Source organism: Eulemur rufifrons, chromosome 1, assembly GCF_041146395.1.
Source record: "Eulemur rufifrons isolate Redbay chromosome 1, OSU_ERuf_1, whole genome shotgun sequence".
NCBI lineage: Eukaryota > Metazoa > Chordata > Mammalia > Primates > Lemuridae > Eulemur > Eulemur rufifrons.
Genome location: NC_090983.1, coordinates 18,139,724 through 18,152,917, shown reverse-complemented (window position 1 = coordinate 18,152,917; position 13,194 = coordinate 18,139,724). Strand labels below are relative to the sequence as shown.

General features: G+C 54.6%; 1 protein-coding gene across 4 annotated transcripts in view; it reads right to left on the bottom strand.

The window, feature by feature from the left end:
- TNS1 (tensin 1) overlaps positions 1 to 13,194 on the bottom strand; it is a 167,018-nt gene that overhangs the window by 108,792 nt on the left and 45,032 nt on the right. For all 4 annotated transcript variants that reach the window (XM_069480915.1, XM_069480934.1, XM_069480923.1 and 1 more), the window contains exon 2: positions 204 to 245. In XM_069480915.1, the coding sequence (XP_069337016.1) occupies positions 204 to 209 (6 nt within the window). In that variant the 5' untranslated portion in view covers positions 210 to 245. The remainder of the gene's footprint in view (positions 1 to 203; positions 246 to 13,194) is intronic.

Here is a 13,194-nt window from a genome sequence, read left to right as displayed (position 1 = left end):
GGAAATAGCAGGCCCTGCATCTCATCAGAAGGGGCCTCATGACTCATTTCCTCCCCGTCCAGCTTCGGCCTAGGGAGGTCGACCCTCCTCCTCCCACCTCATTGCCCAACGTCACACTCCGTCTAAAGAAGGGTCCAGTGGGGAGCTGGGAGCTACAGAAAGGGGGTGCGCGGCTGGCAGGGTAAGGGAGGGCTGTCACTCACCACCATCTCATGGCTGGATGGAGGGACGCAGGGGGCGGCCACCTGTAGGAGGAACAGAAAAAGGGCAGGTGAGCGTCTCTTCTCAAAGCCATCCCATGCCCCGCCCTTCCCTCGGCGGCACACCGCACGCTGACGCTTTCCAGTTTGAGGGTTCTGCAGAAGACTGGGGACCAGGGGAAACACTGCTCGGGCAGTCACGCCTGGGGAAGGAGGGGCGCAGAACGCAGAAGTGAAATGTGCCGCACGGCCACAATTCTGTGAACAGTACGCAGACGCGGGGTCACTGCAGGTCAGACACTAGCACTTTAACACCAGCGGGGCAAGGGAAAGAGAAGAAGGATATTTATATTTTGCTCTATTTTCTGAATTCTCTACAATATGGTAAAGTTTCGTTTATAGTTTTAAAAGCTGAGATGAAGACCTCTAGACCAGAGAAAGTCGCCTCCTCCGTTCTCCCTGATGCCAAAAGATCTCACCCAAAGGTCAGAGCTGCAGAAGGCTCCCAGCAGCCCTGGCAAAGTCTCCCGAAGCATGCAGGAAACAGGCGGGGAAGGGCCCCTGCCAGCCCTTCCAAAGAAAGCCTTCAGCGTCGCCAATATATGTGAAGGGCTCTGAGGGACAGAAGTGCCTGCTATGGGCCAGCCATGACCTTCATCAGTTTCATCTCCCTCTCTGATGTGGAGAACGAGATGGCAACTGGGGCCTCCAGACAGGAGTGGGGGAGAGGGAAAGAGGAGAGGAGAGGAAGGGAGGGAGGGCTCGACCGTTCGCTCCCCTCCTTGAGATAACATTCCCCTGGCCAGGCCTGGCAGCCAAGCCATTACCCTGACAATTAGCAGGGGCATTTATCAGAGACTCAATGTGCTTCTTTTTTCTAGCTGGGACACGTTTTTCTTGGAGCTCAGTCCTCAACCCTGGCTCCAGTTCCCGACCTGAACACCAGGCAGGGAGCCCACACAGGGCACAGAAAGGGAGGCTCGCCCTCGGGCATGAGGGTGTCTGGGTACAAGCCATGGATGGCCAGAGGGGGGCCCTTGACAGTGGGCAGCTGCTCCCCGCCCACCACCCCGGTGGAGCCAGTGTTGGCGCAAGCCCACAGCCCAGCCCAGCTCAGCCTCATCTCCTCCTGCGCATGCTGTCGTCCCGACGGCCCAGGGGCTCCCAGGCTTGACACCCCAGCCCAGATGAGGACACTGGAGCCCAGCGCATGTGACAGTGCCCCACGCTCTGGGGTGACGCAGCTGGGTTCCAGACCCACTCATGGCACAGGCTCCCTGCCCAACTCTTTCTCCAGCAAAGAGGCCCAAGCAGGCTTGGCATTTACCACCCTTTATTCAACAGAATTCCAGGACTGTTGGGAGAATCATATGGGGCCAAAAAACCCAACAATAATTAATATCCAGCACTTATCATATATGTACTCCATGACAGGTGTTATTATAAATGCTTTACCCATGCTAACCCATTTAATCTTTTCAACAACCCAGTAAGGGTGGGTACTACCATCGTGTCCCCCACTGAGGTGCATGGGGCACAGAGAGGTTAAACAACTTGCACAAGGTCACACAGCTGATAGTGGCCGGGATTTGAATCCAGGCAGTATGATCCCAAGTCGAGATGTGAAGGGGACCTTACCATTCATGGCGCGACTCTCAGGATAATGAGGAAACAGGGACAACCACTTCCAGAAACCCAAGGCTCTTGATACACACAGGCACAGGGCTATGAGTGACTATTTTAGAAAACGGCTCTGCAGGGACAGGGCCCAAGGGTGGGGTATAGGTGCCGGGGGAACAGACCGGGAGGGAAGGGAGGGTCAGGGCCCAGAGCGGCTGTGTCCTGCAGGGCTCCCTGCCTGCCCTGCCCACCAGTCAATGTCTTAGCCATAGGGGACACTGCTGTCCCTGCCCGGCACAGCCCCAAACCCCACTCTGGGGGATGTTAGGTTTCACTGTCATGGGCCAGGTCCCCAGGGTGTGCCCTGTCCCAGCTCACTTCATCACATGGGACCCTCATGTCCTGGCAGGGAGTGGGTACAGTCCCCAGGACAGAGCCTTCTGAGCTGGAGTGAAGCTGGGCAGGGAACCCGAACTCAGGGCCCAGCTGCAAGAAGAGGGGCCCCTGCCACAGCCCCTCCACCGTGCGCCTCTGTTACAGGAGGTGAGAGCGAGGCAGGGGCAGCACAGACAGATGTCCTGGAGACAGATGGGAGGGTCTCTCTCCCAGACCCAGCCTAAGGCAGTGGAAAGAGGGAGGACCAGGTGTGCTGACCGTGGTGCCTTCCCCGTCCCCCGGAGGCAGAGGCATCCCCTGAGAGCCTGGATCTGCGGGGGAGCTGCCCAGCCCCCACCCAAGGGCCTGAGGCCCAGGTGCCCCTCGGGCCTGCTGCCCCCCACGGCCTCTGCCCCCTCCGTCCACAGCTGTGCATTCCAGGCCCGCTGGCCCGCCAGCCCACTAACTTTGTTGTGTGTTTCAGTGTTTCTTGTCTCTCTCTTTTTTTTTTTAAGCAGAGAAATGTTTCCTTAAAAGGCTGTCTCCTTCCCTCCGGCACCCTGGCCCCTGGCCACCCTCTCAGGAGCCTGGAATGTGCCAGGGAGAACCAGGGCCCCCTGCCACCCTGTGGCCCGTGCCCTATGGCCCCACGGTCCCAGTGTCTGCAGTGACTGCCCCCACTGTCCCTGGGGGCCCAAGCAAGAAAGCTTCCCTTTGCACAGGGGCAGACTCTGGGGGTCCGCAGGGGCTCTCAGTGCCAGCCCTGCAATCGGCTCATCTCCCAGGGCAGGTAGCGCAGGATCGAGCCCAGAAAGGCAGCCGTAGGCAAGCCCTCTTTCCCTGGGACACCTCAGTGGCCCATCCAGACCCTGGGAGTAAGAGGGCCTTGTGCCCAATCTTTCCACTCTGAACAATATAAGAAAAATAATAACGTTGCAGCCCCAAATACTCCCATCGCACCTGCTCGGCACCAGGCACTGTTGTTAGCACTTTGTGTAAATTAACTCACTTAATTCTCAGAACAACCCTGAACGTTGTCATTATTGTCCCCATTTTGTGGATGAGGAGGCGGAGGCATGTAGAGGTTAATAAACTGGCCAATAGGAGGTGGGGCACACGCCCACCGCCTGGCTCCGGAGACGCGCCCTTGCCCTCTGGGCCACGCTGACTCTCTGTCAGCACAATTTCCACAGAGCCATCGACAACAGCAAACAACAGCAACAGTGACAGTGACAGACTGCCCATGGAGTGAGTGTGCTGCATGTCTGGACGTGGCCCTTTGCTCACACTAACGAAGCTTAGCTACTGTCCCAAGCCCTTCGCTCAGACTCCTTGGGAGCTATGGTCCCCATTTCACAGATGAGGAAACTAAGGCACAGGAAGGGGAAAGATGTGCCCGGCACAGCTGCAGAGCATCTGACTCCCGAGCCTGTGAGATGGAGGCTTGAGGGTACCACCGGGAGGTGACAGTGTTAGCCACCCAGACCACAGCCAATGCCTGGCACTCGTCAGCAACCCCCAGGAGTATTGTCTCAACTTCAAACATCCCTGGGCACAATGCAAGCAACAGGTACACTGTGGACACTCCCCCAGCATGGGAGGGTCTAAAAGCGCTGGACAGCAAGCAGCCCGGGCAGGAAGCTCCCTGCGTGACCTGGCTCCTGCCCTCCTCTCGGCCTTCACTCTGTGGCTGACTCCCTTGTCCAGGACCCAATGCCACACACAGGGGTGAGCTCCTCTCAATCCTTCAGACACCTAGCTCTGTTCTTCCTCAGGGCCTTTGCATAGGCTGGTCCCTCTGCCTGGAACACTCTTCCAGCTGTCTACATAGCTGTGTTCCGCCTGCCCTTCTGGCTTTGTCTTAAAACCCACGACCCCCCAGAGGCCCTCCCTGACCCCTTAGATTTCACACACACACATGCACACACACACACACACACACACACACACACACTTCTCTCTCCTGTCCCCATCTCTCCTCCTTCACAGCCTTCACAGACCGAATTACAATTTGTAATTAGACATGCGTGTGCTTCCTTGCCTCTAATCCGTTTCCCCGCTACAGCACAAGTGCCCTGAGGGCAGGAAGCATGTCTGGTTCATCACACTAGTCCCAACGCAGCACACAGTAGGTACACACTAAATGTCTGTTGAAGGAATGGAAGTGACTCAAGGCCGGAGGAAAGGAGACACTTGGTAAAAATCACTGCCATTTGTTAAGCACCTACTATGCACCAGACACTGGGGCTAATCCCGTCATATGCCTGATCTTTCTGAGACCCTCCGAGCCTGCGAAGTCAGCAAGTCACTCCCGTTTCACAGATGAAGAAACGGAAGCTGCAAGAGGCCATGACTCTTGCCCTGGGTCCAGCAGCTGGGAAGGGGTTTAGATCATAATCTCTGCATTTGTGAAAGATAAAATTTCTTGAGGTCTTGGCTCCTTGGGTGACTGGTGTGCTAGTGACATGGAGGTCACCCATCACAGTTTTTGATCAATCTCATCAGAAGACTTAGGTTGTCCATGACAGTATTTCAGATGACTGCAGTTACAAAGCTGGGTGCACACATTACTAACCAGAGTGACGTGCACTTATACAGCTCCCTTTTTGACCTGTTTCTCTATGAATATGGCTCATCTGCTCATAGCTATTATACCTGTGTGACTGCTGTTAGAATATCTGAGTGTTTATGCTTGCAAAAATATGTATGTTTTATTGCCTGTTTTATTGTGTAAAGTGGCTTATGAGTCCTATGTCATGTCTTTACATGTTTCTAAACTAAATCCCTTTTTAAAAACATAAATAAATAAATATCTTTTAAAGAAATGGTTCATTATTTCCTCCAGAATTATATTTTCTGAATTTTGACCTTTCAGGATTTCAACATTCAGGATCATGGCATTCAAGACTGTGTCTTTCGGGATTTTAATCGGCTCCCGCTGGCTGGGAAGAGGGAGCTGCAGGCGGAGTCTGGGTCTGTGAGCTCCCACTCTGCTCTTTGCAGAAGAGAGAAAACCCAGGCGCCTGCCTACCACTGCCCCTGCTCCTCTGTGTGCTGCAAGTGGTAGGACCTGGACCCAACCGGGTGATGCTCCTGTCCCCAGGACCTCAAGGAAGACCTTATGTCTCAGCCTTAGTTACATAAAATCCCAAACTCCTAAACTTGCCCGGCCCTCCAGAGGAGCTCCCCACGCCCATGCCCACCTGGTCTTGGGGCTGGACCCGACAGCCCTGCCCCCGGCAAAACAGTGCCACGTGCATCTGCGAATCCAGCATCTCATACGAGACTGAGTGGTAAAGCTGGTTTATCTTTTCTTATTTCTTGCTAGTCCCTTTTTTTAATTGTAGTAAAATGTACATAACATAAAATTTACCATTTTAACCATTTCTAAGTGTATTCAGTGGCATTAAGTATATTCACAATATAGTACAACCATCTCCACTATCAATTTCTAGAACTTCTTCTTTCTTTTTTTTTTTCTTTTTTGCTTTCCATCCTAATTTGTCCTGTATTTCTAGAACTTTTTCATCATCCCAAACAAACCTCACACCCATTAAATAATAATACTTCATTTCCCCTGCCCCTTAACCCCTGGTAACCTCTAATCTACTCTCGGTCTCTGTGAGTTTGCCTATTCTAGATCCCCATGTGGAAGAGTAATACAACATTTGCTTTTTTGTGTCTGGCTTATCTCATCTAGTGTTACGGGCTGAACTATGTCTCTCCCCCAAATTCATACGTTGAAGCCCGAACCCCTAGTACTGCAAAATGTGACTATATTTGGAAATAAGGTCTTTAAAGAGGTCATTGAGTTAAAATGAGGTCATTAACGGCCCTGGTCCAATACGGCTGGTGTCCTTATAGGAAGAGGAAATTAGGACACAGAAATGCACACAGGGAAGACCATGTGAAGACACAAGGACAAGACAGCCATCTACAAGCCAAGGACAGGCTGGTGTCAGAAGACACCGATCCTGCTGACACCATCATCGCCGACTTCCAGCCTCCAGAACTGTAAGAAAATAAACCTCCGTTGTTTAAGCCACCCAGTGTGTGGTATTTGGTCATGGCAGCCCTGGCAGACTAATACACTTAGCGTGATGTTTTTAAGACTCACTCATGTAGCTGTGTGAAAAGGAATTTCCTTCCTTTTTCGGGCTGAATACTATTCCACGGCACAGATTGCATCACCCTGTGTTTATCCGTTCATCCACCTGTGGACACTGCGTTGTTTTCAGAGAAGTTACTGCTGACGCCTACCTCACAGCCCAGCAATTCCAGGCACCCATCTCGAATGACACCAAAAGGTACATGGAAGGGAAGGAAACCGGGGTTTGTACAGCACCTGCTGTGTGTCCCTGAGCTGGGTGCTTTATATCCATTACTTTATTTAACCTTATTGACAAGTTTTTGAGGTAAATAGGCTTAGAGAAGTTAAGCAACTTGCCCAAAGTCGAACAGCCAGTAGTAGTCATCGCGGCAGATACAGACACGGTAGTTGCTAAGACCTTTGCCTGCCAGGCACTGTCCTAAGCCCTTATGCACACTGTCACCTCACTCTTCACGACCACCCCAGGAGGTAGGCATTAGTGCCTCCATGTCACAGGGCCTCAGGCAGCCCCCGCAATAATCCTGTCAGACCCGAGAAGGCACAGTTGCCAAGTGACAGTGCCAGGACTGTCCTCTGGGTTTGCTGGACTCAGACACCTGCTTTTCCCCACCTGTCACGCTGCCTCCATGGTGGAGGATGCTGTGGGAACACGGAGAGGGCTCAGGGGTCCCGGGCAGGCTTCACGGAGCACGGGTACCCGAGCCAGGCACGGAGGATGCGCCGCCTTCTTTCGTCCACCGTGACTCTCACCCACGACCCTGTGCATCCTCCGAGGGCGGGAAGCACATCAGGCATTTCCACTGAGATGTCCCAGGGCCCTGCTCAGAGCCTCCTGCTCACCAGGCTAGTGGATGGGTTCTGAAAGGTGGGGACGGGGACAGGGCATTTCGGGTGGAAATAACACATGAATGAGGCATGGAGGTGGGAATGCTGAGCACACTGGAAGAACCACTAGATGTCCCCTTTGGCTGTGACACAGGATGGGTGCAGGGAAGGAAGAGCGGGCACTGAAGGGATACTGAAAGGATGAAAGGAAGAAGGCTGGACCTCTTTCCAGGCTTGACCATGGGCAACTTTGAATGCTCAGCAAGGGAATTAAGACTTCTAGCTGCTAGCACTGGGAGCCACTGAAGGTTCCTGAGTGGGAGAGGGACTAGGCTGGAGCTATGCTCCAGAGAAAGAAGTCCTATAGTAGGGCCCAGGGGGAGGTGAAGCGGGGGGAGTTTAAGGCAAACAGAGGTCAACACTAATAACAATAGGAAGAAGAAAGTGGGGCAGAAGAGGGGTCCGGAAGCCCAGAGGCCAGGGACCACCCAGGTACCCTGAAACCTAGGGACCCTCATCTGCACCCTGACGAACACACATCTGCACCGATCACACCCTACTTCTCTCCCCCGCCCCGAGCATGGGAGGGCCCACTCCCAAAGCAGATCCATCCCACCACGCTCTGCCTGCTGTTTACACTCTGGGCCCCGCCAAGGAGCCTGCAGCCAGGAGGCAGCCAGGTCACTGAGGTGACACCAGAGGGGCAAGAAAAATCCAGCCAATGACCCCAGAAGGGTCCAGTCTGCTTGCTCATGACTGAGGAAATAGCCAGATGACCCCTCCCCTGCACCTGGGAGCCACATCATGAGGCCACTGGGCCCCATCTGGAAGGCCCCAGCCAGCCCTTGCAAGCCGGGCAAGGGCAGCCGGGGAGGCCCGCGGAGTGGACGGCAGTCGGCCTGGAAGCCAGGTGGGAGGCGGGATCCTCCAGGGCCTGAGGGTGCTCAACAGACAGGAGTTACAAAAGTGCCAAGGTTGCAGGGGAGGGCTTGAGGACAAACCCTACCCCAGCAGGGCTCGAAGACACCAGCCTCCCAGGCTGAGCTCCAGGCCCTGGGCAGGAGGGGTCCTGGGGAGGACGTGGCCACTGCCCTGGCTCCATCGTGGCCCCAGGCCTGTGCCCTCCCACCGCACTCCCCTCTCCAGGGCTTGTCCAGCCTCTCCGGGCTCCCCGGCCTGCTAGGCTGTTTCCTTCCCTTATATAGAGTTCTGCTAGGACCAGGAAAGGAAGTGCATCGAGTTCCTGGAGGCAAGAAAGGGCCTGTTCCCAGCGACACCTCGAGCCAGGGGGCACATGTCCCAGCCCTGAATCCCCTTCCAGAGCCTGACCCTTTCCCCAAACCCAGCACAAGCTGAGGCTCAGAACGTGGGGCAGAAAGGACCCAGGGGAGACCCAGAGGGCTGACTTGGGGCTGTCCCCAAGGCCCCAGTCCCCACCTGCTCTCCCAAATCTTCCTGGGCCACACTCTTCTTGGACCACTGAGCCAACCAACCTGCCCCCAAAGCTCAAGCAGCCTCTGCTTCTCCCCAGTTCCTCCTCTTGTCTCAGGACCTTCTCCGTCCCACTCACTGGCCACCCAGCCCACGGCCTGGCGCCAGGTCCTGCAGAGCACTCGAGATGGGCTTTCCAGACAGGGAGGTTCCTCTCTAGGCAACACCTCCCAACCTCTACCCACACCCACGCCCACACACAGAGCAGCTCGACCCAACACAAGGGCCACTAAACACCTGACCCCAACAAGTAGGAGTGCGCGGGTGTGCTTGACCCTTCAGGAGCCTGCGGAACGTGGGGCTCAGAAGGTCCTGACAGCAGCGGGGCGGGAGGAGGGACTAGCTGGCCCAGCTGTGGGACCAGCGGGCCTCCCACGACTGAAGGTGGTCCCCTTTCAGAGCCGCCTGGAAGACGGCACGTGACGACGCCCCGATGGGTGCACCCTGGATGCTCAGCTGGGTGCAGAGAATCCTCTCTGATGATTTGCCTCTGGGGAACCCCAGCTGAGACCCCAAGGGCCCAGCTCAGGGGCCACACTCACCCACACCCACAGTCAGCGAGGCTGGGAGAGGTGAGGCTGCACATGAGGCCAGGCTGGTTAGGAGCAAACGCTGGTGAGCAGGAGGGTGAGAGGCGCCGGGCTCGGCAAACCTGCATGGAGCACTACTGGCCCAGGAGCACAAGAGAGCAAGCTGGGGCACGACAGGGGCAGGACAGTGACCAGAAGACACGGTGGACTGGAGGGGCCAGAGGGCATGGCTGGGCCAGGGCTCAACTCCCACCAGCATCCTGGACTCATGGTCCGGCCCCACTTGGCTACCTCCTGGCACCCTGTCGTATCCCCCCCACCCCACTCCATCCCCCCCACCCATCTCCCTGCCCCCACTCCCTGGCCACCCAAAGTTGTTCAAGCCAGAAACTTGAGCATCCTTCATTCACTGCTCCTTCCCTCCCTCCCACCAAGCCTGGACAACCCCTCCTCTCTCCAAATACCTCTCCCAGCCACACTCCAGCCCCACCCCAGTCCTCCAAATCACAGAGATTATTGCAGCAGCCTCCCAAAACAGGTCTCCCTGCCCTCAGTCTTGCTCCCTCCACCCTATTTTCTACTTGGCAGCCAGGGAGCTATTTCTAAAATGCACATCCAGCAGTGTCGCTGCTCTGCCTCAAGGCCTTGCATGGCTCCCACGGGATAAAGTCCAAATGCCCTAATATGGCTGTCACGGCCCTTGGGGACCTGGCTGTGTTTCTCTCTCCAGTCCCGTTTCTCACCTCTCACCTCAAAGCCCTTGTTCCAGCCAGAGACAACCACATTCTGATGCACTTTCACTCAATACTGTACACTTGGAGCTAGGAGCTATCAGCCCGTTTTACAGATGAGAAAATGAGGCACCAAGAGGTCACATTCTCAGCCTAAGGTCACACAACCAGCAAATAATGGAAATTGAACCAAGTTCTGCTCTGGCAGTGCCCAAAGCCTTGGCCCTGCCCAGGACTGCACCACCTTGCCTGGGCGAGGGCCACAGGGAGGGTTTCGTGGAGGGCATGGCCTCTGAGGTGGGTAGGGATGGGAGATGCCAGGGGTAGGAGAACAGCAAGGAGACCAGTTGGCTAGGCCGAGGGCACCATGGCCAAATGGAGAAAAAAGGTTAGAGGGCGACTTGTGCCACAATGTGCTGTGCTGTGGACTGATGGCCCCAGAGTCAGTAAGAGGGACGGGTGAGGGATGGGGCTGCAGCCCAGAAGTCCAGCCTGGAAGAGGCAGCTGCCACGGCAGTAAGAAGAGGCTCTGAGCCAGGCAGGGAGCAGAGGAGAGAGGCCAAGGGAGTGAGAGGGAGTAGTGGGGGTGTGGGAAGTCGGATGCTGCTGAGACCTGGCCTGGATGACCTGGGCGAGCCGTCGTTCTGTACCAGGTGTGGAGCAGGCAGTTTGGAATGTAGGCTGCAGAGTCGCCTTCTCCTGAGATCCAAAGAGCAGGAAAACCCCACCCCTTCTCCCCGGCCTGGAGAAGGGACATTTGTTGTGAAGCAGGGGGGCTGGTGACAAGCCTATGGCACCGAGAACAGAGCTTCTAGGAAGTTCCTAGAAGAAGCTGGTCAAGGAAAAAGGGCTGTGGTCTGTGGTCAAGGTTCTGGTGGAAGCCGCAGGGGCAAGGGAAGAAAGACCGTGCATTCACTGATCAGTACAGACTGAGCCCCCGGAGCCAGGCTCCCAGCTCCTCTGCAGACGGAGATGCATGAGAACGGCCCCTGCCCTGGAGGGAAATTTGTGGCCCAGTGGGGGAGACAGGCATGTAAACAGAGAATTATAAAACAGCCCAGCAACTGCTATCATGGAGGTATAAGAGGGCTATGATTTCACTGGGATTCCAGTCCATGTGTTTTTCCAGAAATTACACCCAGGGGGAAGCTGCCCACCCCACCCCTCACTCACCACCGAGGGTTTCTGTCCCTAGATGAGCACTTGAAGGGACAGAAGTCTTTGACCCTGAGCTGTGCTAGAACAGTGACACAGGAAGGATGCGTGGGAAAATAATCTCAGAGCAATGGGAAAACCCAAGGAGCCAAAGGTCTCAGGAACTGATGAGGACTGTGCCAGCCGCTGGGACGCATGACAGTAGGCTGGGGGTGGGAGGGAGGCCAAGCCAGGCCCAAGATGGAGAATTCTGGGGCTGGGGCCACACTCAAACCCATACAGACAGCAGAGACCCCCACAGACATCACAGGCCCACACAGACGTCAGCCCCTTGCCTTCTGCTCAGCTTCTGTCTGCTTAGCAGCCAGGACAGCAGCTTACAGACCCCGCTCCCTTCCACACCTGCACTGTTCTTGGCAAACTGCAAGCGTCTCCTGCCCTCTTTCCTAATTTCAAGGATGCCATTGATCGTATGGGGCACAGTCAATTGGATAACAGCTTTTGAGAAGGGGAAATTGCTACCTGAATCGTACACATCTCGTGGAAACAACCCAAGTGCCCATCAATACATGCGCAGATTAATAAAATGTGGCATATGTATACCACGGAGTACTACTCAGCTATAAAAAAAAATGGTGATCTAGTATCTTTTGTCACAACTTGGATGGAACTGGAGACCATTCTTCTAAGAGAAGTATCACAAGAATAGAAAAGCAAACACCACATGTACTCAATACTAAATTGGAGCGAATTGGTGTGTGCACATACGGAAGTAAAACTCAACGGAAATCGACCAGGCGGGGGCGGGGGGGCAAATTCACACCTAACGAGTACAGGGCACACTGTCTGGGTGACGGGCACACTGATAACTTTGACTCAAATTGCACAAAAGCAAACTATGCAACCCAAAGGTGTGTACCCCATAATATTCTGAAAATAAAATAGTACACATCTCAATTATAAGGTGCATTCCAATTTCAGAAACACAGTATGTAAAACAAGACATCTCAGATTTGAAGAAATGCCTAAAATTTGTGTTGACTCCTCAGGCTCCCTAAGCTGCCTGTATCATTGCCCTGTGGGGCTCACAGTCAGGAAGTCCTTCCTGATGTCTACCTACCTCTCTTTTTAAGAATTTAAGGCTTGCCAGCAGAAGAAACAAGATGGACAGCAAACCCAACTACATATTCCTCAGAAGGAAATTCCATATCCTCAAAGCCTATTTATGGCGTTTATGTTCCCTGGACGCTCCCCGCCCCGCACAAAGGTCTTTCCGTCTCACCACTGACTCCAGGCAGCTTAGCACCAAACCAAAACCCGGTAGCTGGCCGCAGACCCAGCTCCGTAAGATCTATCGCCTTCTGTTGGCGGCTCCTCATTTCCAAATTCCTGAACACACCAAGAGGCCATGAATTTCCAACTAAAGGGCAAGAGGAGGGAGAGAAAACGCACTGGACCGAGTCAGGTCTGGGCTCAAACGCCAGTTTTGCCACAGACCAGCTGTCGAGACCTTCTTCAAGCTCCCTGAGTCTCAGCTTCCTCATCCGTAAAATGGGGGTGAGGAGCCCTACCTTGCAAGTGGCTGGAGGTACCACACAAAGCCGATGACACGGCATCAGCAAACACGTCCGGAACACAGGACATGCTTGGTAAACGTCCGTTCCCTTCTGTGTCAGCCTGGAGGCAATCGCGGCATCTCCCTGGGCCTCCGCATTCAGGGACTTGCACAGTGTTTACTATGGCTCAATTCCAAGCATTTTATGCATCTCAACCCGCTTAGTCCTCACCTCAACCCTGTGAAGTGGGTTCAGTTCTTATCCCCATTTTACAGAAGAAGAAACAGCAGAAGGAGAGGAAGGAAGTGATTTTTAAGATCCCGAGGTCCCGTCTACTGTAAGTCAAAGCAAGCTTGGGACACTGTACGAGGCAAGTGATTCTCATCAAAAAACATCCCCCTTTTTTCTGAGCTGTCCACTCTCCCACGGCATAAGGTTCAGTTATCTGAAAATTCACTCGTGTGGAAAACTCCTGGCCATGGTTGGCCATAGAGGCAGCGACAGGAGGAGTTAGTGGAACTGTTCTGCACAATTCGTGCACGTCGGGCTGGTGTTCTGGAACCCCATCTGCTCCACGGAGGAGGCTGTAGCAGGAGCCTC